The 18,987-nt window shown below is 40.8% G+C and overlaps 1 protein-coding gene across 1 annotated transcript; it reads left to right on the top strand.

The window, feature by feature from the left end:
- Positions 1–3,648: 3,648 nt before the first annotated feature.
- LOC119420644 (kinase suppressor of Ras 1) lies at positions 3,649–18,930 on the top strand. The gene is made up of 19 exons (XM_037688063.1): positions 3,649–3,796; positions 3,873–4,362; positions 7,423–7,604; positions 7,749–7,818; positions 7,957–8,040; positions 10,069–10,130; positions 10,227–10,336; positions 10,439–10,607; positions 10,867–10,908; positions 11,190–11,238; positions 11,346–11,409; positions 11,512–11,793; positions 11,872–12,068; positions 12,168–12,264; positions 14,518–14,651; positions 14,958–15,089; positions 15,172–15,307; positions 15,393–15,526; positions 18,527–18,930. The coding sequence occupies exons 1-19, from the start codon at positions 3,688–3,690 to the stop codon at positions 18,531–18,533; spliced, it is 2,550 nt and encodes an 849-aa protein (XP_037543991.1). The 5' UTR covers positions 3,649–3,687; the 3' UTR covers positions 18,534–18,930.
- Positions 18,931–18,987: the final 57 nt, after the last annotated feature.

The raw sequence follows: 18,987 nt of genomic DNA on the forward strand, positions 1-18,987 counted from the left end.
TAAAAACACTACTTAGATTTTTTTTTTCTCTCTCTCTCATGCACAAAATACGTTTAAACACTACAGTAGTCCCTCGCTACTTTGCAGTTCGTTTATCGCATACTTGCTCTATTGCGGTTTTTCAAAATAAGATTGGACATGACACACAATTGGCTGATTGATGGATGAGCAGCACAATCAGCATGGAATTTTTATTTAAAATAAATTCTTTAGCACCTGCTGCACCTCTGTGCAGCCCACACTGCAGGATAAGCTTCCTCCTGCAGCTGATCAGCTGTTCCCTGTGCAAAGTGGAGAAGTGGGCGTGGCCAATAGCACTTGCAGGTGGCAAAGAGCAGCCGAGGCAGAGAGCTGAAATCATGAGTGTTTAGAGTTTAGAAACATTGTTTAGAAAACTACTACTTGTACTACTATTCCTACTTCGCGGTTTTTCACTTATCACAGGGCTTCAGGGTACGGATCCCCCATAATAATCGAGGGACCACTGTAGTTAGTTTTGTGTGAAGAGTGTACTTCCTGAAAACTCTTCTTCTGCTGTCATTCCTGCAGCGTAGCTGTATTTTCTCTGCAGTGACACCTACTGTTAGGAGGGGGCCTGCAGCAAGTCTACTAGAAATTAATATAAAAACACAACTGCACAACTTACTCACTGCATGCATAAACCTGTTAATTTTATAGCCTGATAAGAGTTTTATTGACATTACTCATACATATCAGCCAGATCTATTAAAACGTCACTGCTTTTTTACTTTCACAACTAAAGAACAAAACGGTGTATTCAAGAACCTCCCCCCAAAAGTTGAAATGAGCAGTGCGTTATAGTTGTGATGGAGGCAGAGAGACACACATTGGAAGAACAATAGCTAAACAACAGCTAAATGGATTTTGTAGAGAGAATGTGATTCACAAGAGAGGCAGAAATCATCTTTTTCCATCTTCGTGCGCTACAAACACACCTTTGGACTACAACTGAAAGTTTGCACCCTGCTGTTGCCTGCTCAGACTTTAAAAATACCCATTTTATTTGTTAAGCTAAAAAATAACGTTTTAGATGTGACTTTTTTCTATATTTTTATTGTTTAAATTGCTTCGTTTCATTATGCTTAACCATGAAACAAAGTTGCATCAATAATCTAAGAAAGTAAAGATAAAATGTGTACAAAACTCTTAAAATGCAATAAATTACATGCAGTAATGACAAAATCACAAGTCCTTTTTGATATACTCTGTAATACTGTATACCACAGTATAATTTGAGGATTGCTTGACTGAATTAAAAAAGTGGTCACAGCCCAACCCTACCATAACTGATTTATTTTTAGAAATTCTGCACTTCAAATCAAGCGTCTGCTTTACTTTCCCTTTGTTTTGTGGTGCGGCTGTATACTTGATTACTTGTCCTCTTTTTACAGTTTTCTCATCTTTGTTTTGCTCAGTTTTGCTCTTTGCTTATTGTTTAAATCAGAATTCCCTTTGAAGACTTGAGCTTTGAGCAAGAAAAGAAGTTGGCTTGCATTAGAATAATAGATGCTCGTTTGTATGTGTTGTGTCCCAACAGAAATATTCTAATAGATGTGGGGCTTTCATGGCACAGTAATGACCCACTAACTACACACAAAATAAATACTGAGTTTTGTGGAGTGTATCTCCTTATTCTATACTGAGGGATGCATTATGTAATGGATGTTCCAAAAACACTTCAGTGATTGTAGTTGTCTTATTTATGGAATCCAGCCTCTCGGCTCCTACGCGCCTCCTAATAGGGAGTGATTCCATGACCGGCGAGAGCGGCTCGTCATGTACGGCTTATTCTGTGGTTTCTGTGAATTTGTAAAATGTCTTTGTTTTTTTTTTTTTTGTTTTGTCATTGCAAATCCAGGAATAAACCCAAGATAAGCTAGTCAACACTCCTCTGACATGTCACACTCACTTAACCCCTAAAACTAATTTTGAACTTCAAGAAGTTTGATTACTGGTAAACCCATAGTAACTATGAAGCCGTTGGTCCTTGTGAATCAAGAAAGCTCCAAATATATAAAAGGATAGTGAGCACTGAGCAGTATGACTGCAAGCGATGCAAATTTTAATATATTCAGTTATATCATATTTTCCACCGTACATGTCGCACTGCCCTATAAGTCGCATCAGTCCAAATATGTCTAATAAAGTGGAAAAATCCTTAAATGCGTCACTTCTCCGTATACGTCACATCTATTATGTGTCACCGCTGACAACCCAGAAATGTGGGCCGGTGTTGTGCCAAAAATCGATTGGCTGCCAAATGGTGGCCGTGGGAGCATGCACAGGAGGACTTTAACAAAAATTTAACAAAATTAACACTTAAAAATAATTATTTGTTTGCTCAAAATTATAGTAAAGGTGTGTCTAACTTTTCATTAATAAATGCACTTTGTCAAATCAGCTATATTTTCAAAAGCCGATACACAGAAATAGGCTCGTGCACGGGAGGACTCACTGTGCATTTCTTCAAAATTTAACAAGATAACCACCTAAAAACAATTATTTGTTTGCTCGAAATTATAGCAAAGGTGTGTCTCAGTTGAACTTTTCCTTAATAAATGCACTTTGTCAAATCAGCTACATTTCGCCGGCGCGGCACAGCGAAATGAAGCTGATTTGACAGTAGTTCCTGGTGAGCTGGACGAAGGTGGCAGGCTGTGGCAAGCCGATTGTGTCATTAATAGCTACTTTTACCTATTACATGACACAACTGCATGCTTTACTACTCGAGTGCCATCTAGCCGCTGAAAACGGTAGTGTTCAGTGTTTTCATTCAGAATGAATGAAAACGGTCATATCTCAGCCAAAAATTGGTTTAAAAATATGGGAAAAAATACATAAATACGTTGCTTTGGCGTATAACTCACAGGGCATGTAAATGACACCCAAAAAAACGCAACTTATAGGCCGAAAAATAAGTTAGTTATGAATGTGAAGGGTAAAGTCAGATTTTATTTGTTTCTTCTAATTTCAGCTCCAATGAACTGAGTACTTCAAATCTCAAAGATACATTTTTTTTAAGGTTTATTTTCCAGTTGGTATCATATATTACTTTTAATCAAAGATTTTTTTTATTTTATTTTTTATCAATTTTTTATTTTAGCATACAAACAGAAAACGCGAAGAACAAAAACCCCTTCCACACCGTATCAGTCAAACATACACAAACAAATGAAACAAGTATTGACAGGCTTTCCACATACAATACAAAAGGCCACCAAGTGTCCCAAAATATTTTACAGTACCCTTCAGGGTAGATCTATTTTTTTCTAAATGAATATGATACATCACCTCCCTTATCCAATGTACATATGATGTGGGGTGTGGGTTCCTCCTTTTGCATAAAACCAGTCTTCTGGCCAAAAGAGAGCCAAAGGCAATCACGTCCTTCTCTTACTTGCTGATGGACATATCCACAGGGACCACCCCGAACAGTGAGATGAGTGGTGATTGGTGTACAGTTTTCCCACATATCTGAGAGAAGGTGTCAAAAATAGATGGCCAAAAGTTCTGCAGTTTGGGACAGGTCTTGAATGTTAGTTTTGTAAAGTAATAATTGACACAATTTGAGTAGAGCTTCTTTGTTTACTTCAGTGAAAACTTAAGTAATTTATCTTATTCCTGCAGGGAGTACAGGCCAAGTTGTCCCTGGACTCCTTGCTGCTGATGACCAGTGTTCAGGTGAAAGATGCAATGCGAAGACTTGGGTCCACTGCAGAAGAATGTACTAAACTCAGCGCTGCCCTCTCGTGCTTGAAGAATGCCACTGAATCAGGTTTGTGCCGACTCTCCATAAATAAGCCCACCAGTGTTCTGTCTTTGGGTTTTCTAATATTGTTTCTCTATTTCAGGAGGAGAACTAAGAGGTGACTGTATTTCCTGGATGTCTGAGTCCACCAGGAGGGACAGTGGCTCTCTACTGACTGCGGATCAGCTAACCAACCTGGGAACTCCCCTTCGCTCCCACAGTCCATCGCCTCTAGCCCGCCCATCTACCATCCAGTCAACACCGTCTACCCCAAGTGCTACCTTTCCCCATCCTCGCTCGGGCTCAGTCTCAACGGTGCCCACACCGGAGGCGTTCGCATCCTATGTCCACAGTGGAATCCCTTTCACTGATCCATTCCCCATGCCTTTATATCGCACAGCCCGGCTGCAGGGACGCACCTCCACGCCACCCATAACTCCACCCTCGAAAAGGCGTCATCGACTAAAGCCGCCATGTACGCCTCCACCTCCGTCTCGCAAGGTGCTGCATCTGTTTCCCACCATATCCCTGACACGCAGCAAAAGCCACGAGTCCCAGCTGGGCAATCGCATCGAGGATCCTCCCACTAACAAGTAGGTGGTAAAATGTCACAGTGATCACCTCTGTCTGTGTCCGCAGGAGCAAATGGAAGTGCAAGACAGGGCTGTAATTATGAGAAACTGCCTCTGTTGGATTTCTGAACACAGGTTTGGGCACTGGAAAGTGGGGAGGAATGTCCTGGGAGAAAATAGCTGCTCACCCATGCCTTATTTTTAATGCTCACATAGCTACTAATAGTCAATAAGAGTTTGACTGCATAAAAGGTAAAAATATTAAGTATTACCCAGAATGTAGAGTTTAAAATAAAGTTAATGACAAAAGTGTGGGAGGGTTTGTGCTGCTTGAAGAAGAAAAGAAAAACGCCACACAAAGCGGCCTAGCCTGCACCATATGCTGCGTACTGAACCAGTTGCTTGAGTGAAGACCAAGACCAGTGATTAAATGCATTAAACAAAAAGCAAGACTTGGGCTTGCTGAACCTTTCTTATGTGATGTGATTTTTGAAAAGGAAGTAGAAGCAATTGCTTGTTAGTCAAGAAAATACAAATGAAGATCAAATGAAAGACTTTTTTTTTAAATAAAACTAAAGGCTCTGTCATGCTGTGGGGATAATATCCTGCTTCTGTTCTCATAAACATTAAATACATAAGAGTTTTATAATCAAAATATTACAAAACTGGATTTGGACTTGATCAAATTGCAAACTTGCAAACAAAATCACCCATAAAAAAATCTAGAATTAACAACAAAAGAAATTCAGTGATATGTTTGTGTTTCAGCCTTTACAGTCATCGTCTGCATGGACATTTGTACAAACTGTTAAAACTTCTCTTTAAAGTTATTTGCAGTATTTTAGAGATTAAACATTTAGACATTCATTATTGCAAAGAAGCTCCAAACAAAAATGAGTAAAAATCTGCCAGTACTGGTGAGCAGGACTGTGAGCAGGCTGAGCTTATCCTCAGACACACTCCCATTTGCTGTTAACATCCTGTTGCTCTTTTGCTCCTACACTACGAGTGGAGCTAATCCCGCACAAATTCTCACAAATTATGAGTCATGTCAAAACAGGAAGCGTTTCATAGCTTTAATGCTCAGAAGTGCCAACACACTTAAACCTCCCATTTTCTCTCCCCCTCCTCCCCCCATCACTGTTGTCATTGGGGCCATATAAACAAGCCAAATGTTTATCCTCAAAATCCTGTCTGTATATGAAAAATGCTTTATTGAGGGAACAAAACATAAAGAACGCAAGGAAACCATGTTGGTTTTGGTCATCACAAGCAGATGTACTGTTTTGTCCTGTTTTTGTACGTATTTAACAATGCTAGGGTTGACTTTTAGTCATCCAGGACTACGTAAATCCAAAATAATTCAAAATCCCCTGAATCTTCACTACTGAACAGAAGTCCAGTTATTTCATTGTCTACAATATAACAACAAGCTGAAAACAATTATTGTGTGTGTTTAAACATTATTTGGGACTAAATTAGACAAAACGGGTTGTTTCTAGGGATGCACGATATTATCGGCATTAGGGGTTGAACGAGTATATAATGTTTAAACTCGACATTAACATAATAAAACCCGAGTAGAACTCGAGTATTTGATGACGTCATAGATCTCAAGATACAAAAATAAATAAATAAATAAAACCGCAAAAAAGGTAATTATTTACAAAAAAAAGACAAACAAAACATTGGGAGCGTATATTATGCTCCTACCATTTATCATACTGCAAATAAGTCACAGGAAAAACTAAACCATTAGTTATTATTATTATTAAACTGCAAACGTGAAGAAACGCAGCATGTCAAAAACGAAACTTAAACCGAAACTGGTTCTGGTTCGGTGGATTGGACCCGGTGTTACACCATATTATGTGACCTGCAACAGTGCAACACCGCCCCCTACGGTCATACGGTGGTAACATAATATGACGTCACTACGGATACCCGACTTTACATTTTTAACATCGATAGATGTCCTAGCAATCGATGTGTAAATTACTCGAGTACTCTGTTAATGCCCTAATCGGCATGGTATCGTATCGGCCGATATTAGTGTTAAAGTTAAATATCGGACATCGGCCATTCCATCAAAATAACTTACCGATATAAAAGGCGCTGTTTTTGTATGACAACCCAGTGACAAGGATGTCTGCAGTACCAGCACGTGATAACATCACGCGCGCCTACCTGATCTGATCACGGCAGAAGTCAAAATGTCGGTGGTGTGGTAGGTTGTTTTTTTCCGTTGGTGAGGATGTCTAATTCCAAAGATTTATGAACTACGCTGAGCCTCGCTACATCGTCCCCAGTCAGAGATATTTTTCTGACGTAGCCTTACCCGAGTTACAAGCAGTCATTTCCGATGTCATTGAAAAGCTAATAGCTGATAGCACTTGGGTGAGTTTTACTACAGACATTTGGACGTCAAGTGTTAGCCCCGTTAGCATGATTAGTCTTACGACACGATGGATAAACAAAAGCTTTGAACTTAAAAAGTCTGTCCTTCATGCACAAGAGTGCAGAGGATCCCACACTGCAGCTAGGAACCTGGAACAAGCCTCCACAAGTGAGACAGCATCGCAGGTGACTAATGCTAATAAATAATATTTAACACTTTTCATTTAATATAAGTTAAAGTGCTATGCATATCATATGGCTGTTGTTGAATATATGTCACCAACTCTTACAGCTGTTACACAATTTTTGTAGCAAATAAGCCTAAATAAGAGGTCTGTGTTCTGACAAAGTATTTGTATCGGTTACCGACCATACAAGTTTTAACATATCAGATATTGGCCAAAAATCCAATATTGCGCATCCCTTGTTGTTTCTTTTTCCACGTGTGTGTGCATGTGAGCACAAGTCACAGGTTTGGCACTGCCTTGTGCTCTTCCTGTGACCTCAGTCTGGGTGTTACAGATGCTGCTCTGTGCCAATCCTATTAAGGTGATCTGATGTGCATCTCCCCAGTGCTTACATAACCACCTCTTTAACACAAGTGATGCTGCAGACCTGCTAAAGCATCTGATCAAGTGTTTGCCCATGTTCCTGCTGAATCCTTTTGCTCTGCTTGCTCTCCAGGTTTGCTAAAAAGAGCAAGTTATTCCTAAATATGCATGTCAATGGGAACGGGTGTGAAGACTCACCTTCTCGTTACCCCGTCATGTCCGCACGGACCTCCGGAGTTACTCCCGCTCCCGCCACAGCACCTTACACCCTGCCAGGGACGCCCACTCTAATAGAGGAGCACAGTGTAGTCAAGAGTGAGTCCTACATTTTTTACAGTCTTATTTCTTGTTATGTTTACTAAAAACGACAAAAGCGCAACATTTCTCCACTTAACGGTTTTGGTGATCTTTCTGTTCTTTTTTCCATTTCTTTGTTACTTTTTTTGGTAATCTGGCCAGACAACGTAGCAGTCCATCGTAGTTCCCCACAAGCAGTGAGGAGGGACATAGGCCTAGCAGTCACGCACAGGTAGACCTTTTTATATTTCTTATTTACCTTTGTCGTACTGAAGCAAACCCAATGAGCTTGTGATGAAAATATTTGTTAAAAAGTATTTTGATATTTGCAGTGAAAGACGTAACACGTGTTTGGTGCATCGTTTTGTAGGTTTTCTACCAAGTCCTGGTTGTCTCAGACATGTCAAGTGTGCCAGAAGAACATGATGTTCGGGGTGAAGTGCAAACACTGTCGGTAAGTTGGTGGCTTTGTGCTCAAAAGCACTGTGTCAGCTGTGTTTAAAGTATGAGCTCACTCTCAAAATGTTTGCTGAAGAAAACAAAACTGTACCGTATTTTCTGGATTATAAGTTGCTCTTTTTTTGATAGTGTGGCCAGTCCTGTGGTGGATAGTCCGAAGCAACTTGCATACTTTTGTTTTTCCCTAATCATGATGCAATTTTTCACCGACGTGTTAAATGTTCATTCATACTGACATGAACCAAAGAGTAAACATTACCATTTGCAGCTGCGAGATGGCCCTCTAGGCTTTTGACAACTATATGTTGTTCCTCTTCTGCTAACGACCCCCCCACCCCAGTCTTCCTCCGGAGTTGGCGGAGTTGTTCATAAGCGACACAGAGGATGAAGAATTCAATGGATTCAGTGACGTGGAATGAGATTGGTGAATTTACCAAGTCCACGCGGGCGGGTGCCCAACCTGTGCGTCTCTGCTGTGACAGACACAGAAGGGAGGGGGCAGGGGGAGGTGTCTGTCCTTCCCCGCCGCTACAGTGCAGCTTCAGTGAGACATGAGTAAGACCCGGTAAGAGCGGCTTGTTTATCTTAAATAATCAAGCGCGACCCAAACCGAGTCTTTAGTCCAGTCCCTCAGCGACCACTGAGCAGGCCAGGCCACCGGGAAATGTCCCAGCGCTCCCGACATCCAATTCATGTGTTGTTATTTCAGATTAAATGTCTGTTCTTGCACTTTGTGAAATACACGTCTAAATAAATGTGACATATACTCCGAAGTGACTTGTATACGTTCATGAGGCATTTTTTGACTGACGCGTCCCATACGGAGTCTCGATGGGGTAGAGGTAGTGCAATCGACTTGGGACCCGAAAGTCCCAGGTTCAATCCCCAGCCATTCCCACATGTCACGGTGTCTCTGAACAAGGCACCTAATCCCTAATTGCTTCCCGGGCGCTTGCATAGCTGCCCACTGCTCCACCTGGGTGTATCTCCGGTGCGATGGGTTAAATGCAGAGAACAAATTTCGCCGTTGTATGGGAACATACAATAATGACAACACATAGCACTTATTATTATACTCCAGAGCGACATATAATCTGGAAAATACAGTAATCAACATATTACTAAATTCTTTAAAAAATATATAGATCAACCAGAAAACAGAAGTTTTGGTTCTTAGTTTTTGCCTATTTAGACTTTGATGGTTTTCAGGGTACTTGCACATCTTAAAGGGGATGTGCACATTTGGAGCCATATTTTGTACCATTTAGAAGACAGCCAAAAACCCGTTTGGTTGCCCAGCATGTCATACACGTCAGCTCTTAGAAACTTCTGGCACTTGGTTAAAAATAACGTTTAATATACGATCGAGTGCCTAAAATTCTACATCATACATTTATTGGGTATTTTTGAAAAACAAAAAAGTTTTGCAGGCAGATTTCAACCATATTCTGTCAGGTGCAACACTGGCTCATGTTGATGCTCATTGCACTAAAATGTAAAACATGCCACTGAGCACTTACTGTAAATGTCTATCTCTTGCTTTCATTCGCACTTTTAAAAGAGGTTTATTTGTCCAACATTTTTAATTCATTTCTCAAGATTTTATAAGGTGAATGGCGATATAAATATTTGTTTTGATGAACTTTGGTGACTATAAAACTCTGCACAAGGAAAATGTGAAAGTTAATGAATTATTTCTGCCTCTGATAAGACTAATCAAGCAATGTTGTTGCATACCTCTAACAAAAAGCTTGATATTAACTATAACCTAACGTCTCCTGAACAGGTGAGGTTTGTAGTTGAAGTTGTTTTGGTGAAACAGTTTAACAAGGACTGAATCAGTTTTATGACTACGTAATAAAAACTTAAAGTTGAACCTGAAGTTACTCCTGCAAAGCCACTAATCCTGCTTTGTAGTAAAGGCTTCTAATGGCTCGTCTTAATCTTGATCTGCATGTGAGTGTAGTAGGTGCTAAAAGCTAATTGCTACCTAGGTTCACGTGTGGCCTCCTTCTTCGTGCAGATTAAAGTGCCACAACAAATGCACAAAGGAGGCGCCGTCTTGCAGAATCTCTTTTCTACCAAGTAAGTTTTTTTTTTCCCTCCCACGCTCAGTCTGTAGTGGACGGGTACAGTCTTTGTTACCTAATGCATGTGTGATATTAACAATGTCTCCTCTAGTTGCCAAAATTAGGAGGACCGAGTCAGTTCCTTCTGATATTAACAACCCTGTTGACCGGCCACAAGACACTCAACATTTTGGTACGCTACCAAAGGCCATCACAAAAAAGGTACATCCACAATCTGTTCTTCTGTAATGATGACAAAATAAAATGTGTGTTTGTGACTTTGTGAAGTACTTTCCTAATTATTATAAATCCACGTCTTGTCAGGATCATCCTCCTGTGATGAACCAGCTGGACTCCAGCAGCAATCCGTCCTCCACCACTTCATCCACACCTTCCTCCCCAGCTCCCTTCCAGCAGAGCAACCCACCCAGCGCCACGCCGCCTCCCAACCCTTCACCCAAAGGCCACAGGGACAACCGCTTCAACTTTCCAGGTCAGTTCAGTGGAGATCCACATCCAGTTTTATTTCACAAAAAAAAAAAGCAAGTTCACAGCTGATTCATCTTTGAGTTTACTCTATAAAAAGTCTGCATTTCTTCTTCTCACACATTTCCCATTCCTTCTCTTTCTACATAAAATAACTAACTCTGATTTATCCTTGAATGACATTTTTTAAATCAAAAGCTTCTCTAACTAAAATTCTCTCCCTGTCATGCTGATCTGTATTTCCTCTCTCTCTATTTTTGCAAAAGCTGCGTGTTACTTTCAGCACAGACAGCAGTTTATCTTCCCCGGTGAGTTGACTGTCCCAGCGGGTCAAACAGGCTCCTCGTTTCTCCACACCACCGTTTCCTGCAGCTTCCTCTCCTTTCTGCTTGTGCATTACTGCATTCAGTCACCCACCTCATCACCGTGTCCCCTTTACCGTTGACTCCATTCTGACTCGTAGCATTTTGGCTCCATCTGCTGGAAGTAGTGGGAAACTGCATGAGGATTCACCTTTTATATGTGATGAACAGAGGCTAGGTATTCATCCTCTTATCTTACCTAAATTATGTTTTTTTTCTCTCAATAGATGTTTCCATTCCTGCAAGTTTGTACTCTGATGTCCTTCAAGACACAGTGTAAGATATTTATTTAGCTTAATTAAAGTTAAGTGGTGATTAAATAGCTGCAAATATTGTATCTTAATATATTTTTGCCTCTTTGATGTGATTTTTTTGATTGGCAGCAATGAGATTGAACCATCTGCAGATGATGTTCATGCAGAGTTGGTGGAAGATGAACATGAAGAGGTAATGCTCAGGGCTTTCTTTGATGCATTTGGAGGATAATTAAGAATTATTTTTGGGACGCATGCTGTGCATGTACACTAAACTGTCACTGTCTGATTGCAGGAAGTTGAGGAGGACGTTGAAGACGAAGACCCTGAAGAGGAGGAGGAGAACGATGAAGACGATGAGGGAAACGACAATGGAGGGGACGATGAGGAGGACGGGGAGCATATGAGGATGAACATGGGCTCCGACGGTGAGTGCGACGAGCTGGACGATCTTCCCTGCACTCGTGGAAACCGCTGGAAAGGCCCCATCTCCCGCAAGCCCAGCCAGACCAGTGTCTATCTGCAGGAGTGGGACATTCCTTTTGAGCAGCTGGATCTTGGAGAGCTCATAGGAAAGGTGAGGGATCAGAGCTACCCATTATCGGCATCAAATCCTGAACAAAAGACACTTTTTCTAACTCGTTTTTAAATCCAGGGCCGGTGGGGCAGAGTGCACAAAGGTCGTTGGCACGGTGAAGTCGCCATTCGACTTCTTGAGATTGACGGAAACAATCAGGACCATCTGAAGCTCTTTAAAAAGGAGGTGATGAACTACAGACAGACCAGACACGAGAATGTGGTCCTCTTTATGGGGGCCTGCATGGCTCCACCTCACTTAGCTATCATAACCAGGTAAAGTGGAAACTTCTGGGAAATAATTTCTAATCCTAACCCAGATATGAGGGATTTGCTTTATGTAATTGTTCTTTTTTTTTTGTCTTTCTCTCACAGCTTCTGTAAAGGGAGGACATTGTATTCAGTGGTTCGGGACAGTAAAAACAATTTGGATATCAATAAAACGAGACAAATTGCCCAGGAGATTGTAAAGGTAATTGTTCAGTTTTATTTATACAGCGCTGTCCTTAATTCTCTAATACCAGCCAGTTTTATTTCCTGTCCTCACACCTCTCATCCACTCTGAGACACAAATAATGTCTCATTTTGGGGGAATCAAGGAGCTATGGTCAACTAGTCCTCCAAATGGAGTGTTTTCATACAGACTCCAAACACAGTTCTTATTCTAGGGAGCAATTTTAACTCATAACCTCTGGTTCCACTACTCAAGCACTTCAAATTAAGGTGTAGGGTTGGATTTCAGCCAATTTTGTGTTTCACTCCCTAACCCCAAACACTTGGCCCTAACCCTCCATTTTCTGCTCAAGGCAAGGCTGTTCCAGTTCATCATGTGTGTAGTCTGAAGTGATTTGTAGACATGTTCAGAGGCCTTGTTCAAAATAAAGGACAACTAGAGAAATTGCATTTCCTGCGAAAATGCAGTGTGAATGCTTATTGCTGAAGAACTTACTGAAATTAGCTTAAAAAAATAAAATAAAAAAAACATGCTGAATTTTAGCTGAAAAAGAAGAACAAGACTAAATTTTGAGAATTTCAATTCAGTTTATTTATATAGCACCAATTCACCACAGACGTCATCTCAGGGCACTGATCAGAAACATTCACATACATAAAATACATACATATACATACACATGCACATACATATCAGAAGAAAGCAGGAAAAAAAACACATTTGCTGAATTAGGTTTAAATAAGCCGAAATGAACACAGAAATTATGAAATTAGCTTAAAAATAAAAATAAAAAAATAGCTGAAAATGTAGAAAGAAGCTTAAACTACTGGAACTTTCTGGAAGTGAAAAGAGCTGAAATGAGCTAAAAAAAAATGGAATTAGCTAAAAAAAATCTACAAATAGCATAAAACAGCTAAATAGTATCTGAAATACCTGAAACTAGCAGAAATAAGCTGAAAGGAGCATAACAAGCTGAAATTAGTAGAAATAACCTGATGCATGCTCAATAATCCAGGTAGAAAAATCTAAAAAAGTTAAATCTGGTCCTCTGGACATTCAAAAAAAACCAAAACAAAGCAAAACAACAAAAAATGGTTGATCCACTCTGAGAAGGTGCTATTTAAGAGACTGAGCTGAAAACAGCACCTCAGACTGAAGAAGTCTCTCGGACGAGAGACGAAACGTTTCTACATTTTTTGTTGTTTTGCTTTGTTTTGGGTTTTTTTGAATGTCCAGAGGACCAGATTTAACTTTTTTTAGATTAGTAGAAATAAGTTTATTCGGCTGAAAGTAGAAGTTACAACAAAAACTTGAATTTATCTGAAAACAGCTGAAATTAGCTAAAACGGCAAAAAAAAAAAAAAGGTAGCTGAAAAGGTAGAACAAGCTTAAATTAGCAGAAGAAAGCAGTAAGAACATGTTTGCCCAGTTAGGCTAAAAGAAGCAGAAATTAGCACAAAAAGGTGGAAATTATCTGAAATAATAATAATAAAATTAGCACAAAAAAACTGCTGAAAAATAGCTAAAATAGCAGAAAGAATCTTGAGTTAACAGAAGAAAGTGAACAGAGCATGTTTTTTTTCTGAATTATGCTGAAAAAAGTTTAAATGAGTGCAAAAAATGTGGAATTAGCTGAAAAGGCTAAAAACGGCTAAATAGCTGAAAAAGTTGAAACTTGCAGAAATTAGCTGAAAGGAGCTTGACAAGCTGAAATGAGCAGAAACAAGTTAGAAGAAGCACAAAAATGTTGTCGGTAGCAGAAAGAATCAGAAAGGAGCACAAAACAACTGATAAACAGCTGAAATTAGCTAAAAGTGGCTGAAAAATGTTTAAATTTGCAGAAGGGAGTTGAAAGAAACTGAAACAGAACAAAATGTGAAAGGAGCAGTAAAAAGTTGTAAACAGGTCTGAAGATTTGAAGGAGGCAAAATGAGCTCAGTTTCATTTTCGATGAGAAAAAATTGTGTAACGAGAAAAACGTATGGAAGAAAAATGGATCCCAATAGTGTGAATGCTTCATAAACGTTCACACAAGTATACAGTTTTATACATAAATACATTAATTTGTCATATTTGTATAACTTCACATAAGCCTATCATTTAGAATTGGACCTTCAGACACACAAACAGGATCTGACTCGAATTCTACACGAGGTTTCATTTTTTGTGCTGTTATTTAACGCCTCCAGTGTTAAAACGACTCATTAGCACCATAATCATCTCCTGCACACACATTTCTGTCTGAACAGTCGTGTTTGCCTTCTGATACAGGGAATGGGCTATCTGCACGCCAAAGGCATCGTTCACAAAGACCTGAAGTCCAAGAATGTTTTCCACGATACCAACAAAGTGGTGATCACAGATTTTGGGCTGTTTGGGATCTCTGGAGTTGTTCAGGAGGGAAGGTAAGAGCCTCAGCTCTAAAGGGCGTTGACGCTGTGCCAGTGAGCTCCAGACATCTGCAGCACTTGCTGAGGCCTGCAGTGTTGCCAGTAATGTCTAAACATGGCAGCGTCCTGATTGTAAAATCTCATTTCCTGCCAACTCTTTTTTTTTTTTTTAAGTACTTTTTGAGTTTAGAACTGGCCAATTTAGTACTTTCTTTGTTTTATACATAGCTGGTTTGTACACAGAAGTTCGAGCTGGACTACATTCATCTAAGATTTGTTGCTGGACTTTTAGTCTCTCTCTTTTTTTTTTTTTCTTTCCAGACGTGAGAACAAATTAAAACTTCCACACGGTTGGATTTGTTATCTCGCGCCTGAGATTGTGCGCAAGATGAGCCCAGGTAACAACGAGGACCGCCTTCCTTTCTCCACAGCAGCAGATGTTTACGCCTTTGGGTAAGTCGTCTCATCACAGAGTGCATGTGTTGAAGCTCTGGACGCTCCGGCTGTTCTGATACACTGCTCCCCTCCTTTAAAGAACTATTTGGTATGAGCTCCAAGCGAGGGACTGGCCGATCACGAACCAGCACGTTGAAGCCACCATCTGGCAGGTTGGAAGCGGAGAGGGTATTAAGAACGTTTTGGCAGAGATCAACTTGGGCAAGGAGGTCACAGTAAGTCATTTATATATATATTAAAAAAAAAACATTTTAAAGGAGTAAATCCTCCATCGGTGCACCAAACTGTGTGTTCTCTCAGGAGATCCTCTCTGCTTGCTGGGCGTATGACCTGAGAGAGAGGCCGACCTTTGTCCACCTGGCCGACATGCTGGAGAGGCTGCCCAAACTCAACCGCAGGCTGTCCCACCCAGGACACTTCTGGAAGTCTGCAGAGTAGGTATCCCACAGCTGAGGAGGGATGTGGACACACTGGACATGTGATTACTACAAAGATCCTGCTTCTTTCTGTGTCTGCTGGTTCCTTTGTGGTCCAGTAGCCTCTGCAGTCTGAATCCTGTTTAACATCTAAACTGTCCAAACAACACGAGGCTGAATTATGCTCAGACGGTGTCAGTCCCTCAGTACGTTTTAAAACGTCTTTGTTTAAACGCATCGCTGCTTGTTTGCTCTCAAACTAAATGTGAACGTGTTTGTTTTGTAGCTTTTTAACATTATAGGTGTAATTTATTCCTCTTAGGAGAAAACACACATTTGAGGTCTCAGCTGGAGCGCGCGTGTACATTTTCTATTTTCAAATGCACAAGAAAATGTTGGGAAAACTCAAAATGGCTTTTTAAAATCACCCCACAGTGACGGTCTGACGTGAATAAAGCCTTCTTTAACAAACAAGACCACAATGCTGTGTCAAATGTAAAAACAGCCTAATACAATGAGTTGCACTTAGTTTAGATGTGAATTAGAATAATTCAGATTGTGTATAAACACTGTAAATGTTAATACAGTAGTCCCTCGTGTATCGCTGGGGTTACGTTCTGGACCCCCCTGCAATAAGCAAAAATCCACAAAGGAGCAAAGTTATATTTATTTTAGTATTTATATATATTTTAAGGCTTTAGAAACTTCCCACACTTTTGTAATTAACAACATACTGTATATGTTTGTTTTTTTTTTTTGTTTTTTTTTCGGCTGCTCCCTGCTTCAGTGATTTCCAGTCGTACGAAGATTTGGTGATTGTTTTATCACCGGATGTCCTTCCTGACACAACCACAGACCACCGAGCTACCACAGCCCTCTGTGAGGAGCAGGGAGCTGCTATCTAGGGCGCCCAGGGGAGTGGATGGTGGGGGTTAAGGGGCTTGCTCAGGGGCCCAGATTAAGGCAAATGAGGGTGGAGACAGGTATGGGTGCTTCACCTATCACACCCACATATTGATGTTGTCTACAGGGAGTTGACCCAACGATCTTCCGATCACCGGCCCACCTTCTCTAACCTCTGCACCACCACTCCCCTACAACATACTGTGTATGTAGCTACTAAATTCTCCTCACCAGCTCTGCAGAGCAGCAGCAGCTCTCGGTTCTGGTCCGACTCGGTTCAGTTTCTGCAGACGTACCCTGCAGTGATGAAGTCCACAATGTTCTAAACTCTTACACCTACGTCATTGTAACTGCACAGTGCTGCAATATTTTACTCACCAGCTCTGCAGAAACAGTGGCTCAGTTCCAGTCCCGCAGACCTACCCTGCCAGTTCTGCTCCAGTTCTGGTCCGGTTCTGTGCAGCCCTTGAGCAACTTGATGCATTTTGGAGAGAGCTGGACTTTTGAATGGCCAGCACGGGACCAGCCGGTGGTCCGACTGAGGCCAAATCTGGATGAAAAACATCACGGTGGGCTCCAGAGAGAACGCTGGACCTACGGCGTCATGGGCCAGCTAAGCAGCTCTCAGATTCTGCTCCGGTTCTGGTCCAGTTCCAGGTGGATTACGTGTGTCTGCATCCACTGGGTGCCAAAGTCACTGTATGAATAAGGACCAAACTTTTTCCAATCAGATCAAACTTTCCCTCTAGTATTTCAGCAGAAGGCAGCAGTGCTTCTGGGTGGGGCACTGTTGGCTTCTGGGAAATGTAGTCGTTATGAGCTGGGATACAGTAGAGGCTTATTGAGAGAAAACTACAAAATGACAGCACCTGTCCAAAGTATTTTATTTTCCAGTTAACTTTTTACTGTACAGTACTGTATCCAGTTCTGTCCCAATCACATGAGTAATATTGAGGTGACAATCGTGCGTCCTGTACAAATCTGTTTTTTTCTTGTGTACAATCTTACTTTGAAAAACCACTAAAGAGCGAGTTCACAAAAGTCAAACTGCGAAGTAGCGAGGGACTACTGTAATTCAGATCATGAACAAAACTACTTTAAACACCGTAAATGTTAATAGATACAAACTGGTTTAAAGTCAACAGATCAGTGAACACTAGAGCAAAATAATCCCAACTAGAGTTTACACATTACACAACAGAATGACTTGTAAAGAGCCTTGATGCTAAATTAAACACACTTATAACTTAAAAACATGACAAACGAGGCCATGACCTTTATCGCTGCTGAAACTGTAGCTCACATTGCTCTAAAAATAAGCAGCAGCAACTGAGAGGCAGCTAAAGATACTTGTGTAACTCGTATAGTTAGCAGCAGATGACAAATTAGCATAGAGTTTATTATAATCCTATTTGCAGCTTGTTGTATTCTGCTTTACATTTTACACAGTGCTTACTTTATGGACACAGATTACATCAAAAAGCTCTATTTAAGTGTAAATTTTAACAATAATCAAGTTTCATTATCCTTTTAGTCTTGTTGCGACACACTTGTGTTCTCTTCGTTTACTTATTAACGTCTCACATTCTCTTGGTTTTCAGCAAATAATCAGAGAGAAATGACTATTGCTCCAAAGGTGGTCTAAATAAATTAAATTATATATTTGCACCACATGAATAACATATAAGGAGTCACAGAACGTTATTTGTGTAACACTCAGAGAGTTCAGTCAGCTCTTTGTGTCATCAGCAGAATTCAGAAGTTCGCCTCGTTTTCTGATTTTCATCTTTAAATTGCCTTTTTTTATTTTTTGCTTTTTCTCCGACACCACAGCCAGAACTCAAAAGGCTTCATTATTGATCCACCTCTGCTTAAAGGCCAGTTTTTGCTCAGCAGATTCAAATTGTCATGATAAAAAGTGCGAGCTCAACAGGAAGGGCTGCAAATGACTTTGCTCATAAAATGAACTTTTGCTTCTTCGTTTTTTTTCATGTCCTTAAACTAATCAAAGTGCTCTTATTCAGTCTGTTACACTTTTACTAACAGTCTAACATGTGTGTTTTTCCTTTGCCCCTTGTCTCTCTCCTTTGATTTCCTTCCCCTTCTTTAATCCAGGTTGTAGCCATCACTCTGAAACATAAGCAATGCAAAACAAAAGCCCGGGTCTGCCTTGCATGCTCCTGAATCCTTAACTCTTACAGGATCGATCAAAGCATCGCCTCCACTTCCACTAATCCATCGTCTGAGCTTCCGTGTCTAACCGCTGCGTTTTATTGTTGAGAGGAGAGGATCAGTGAAGTGAAATGTGACGGTGGGGGGACAGCCGCTGTCGTTCCTCCTCGCTTTCCTTTACACGCGTCTAAAAATCTGCCTTCTTCTTGGTTTTTGCTTCTCTAATGTCACTTTTGGGACTCGGAGGCTTGTGAATGGTTTGTGTCTGAGGCTGAATGGTTCTGTGGGTCCTCTCTCTGCTGCTGGTGTGATGTTCACACCGGGGTCCTGACCACAAGGCGCCTTCCCCCTCCACGGCCCTTAACCCCCTCGCGCCTCAGGCTTTTTGGTTCTGTGGGTCCTTT

The sequence above is a fragment of the Nematolebias whitei genome, chromosome 14, assembly GCF_014905685.2.
Source record: "Nematolebias whitei isolate Nwh7 chromosome 14, NemWhi1, whole genome shotgun sequence".
Lineage (NCBI taxonomy): Eukaryota > Metazoa > Chordata > Actinopteri > Cyprinodontiformes > Rivulidae > Nematolebias > Nematolebias whitei.

Bases quoted from the DNA above. Each gene is read 5' to 3' on its own strand.
- LOC119420644 (XM_037688063.1), top strand. From the start codon at position 3,688: ATGACCAGTGTTCAGGTGAAAGATGCAATGCGAAGACTTGGGTCCACT. The intron at 10,337-10,438 runs GTACATCCACAA...ACGTCTTGTCAG, and splicing joins CAAAGGCCATCACAAAAAAG to GATCATCCTCCTGTGATGAA. The intron at 12,069-12,167 runs GTAAAGTGGAAA...TTTCTCTCACAG, and splicing joins CACTTAGCTATCATAACCAG to CTTCTGTAAAGGGAGGACAT.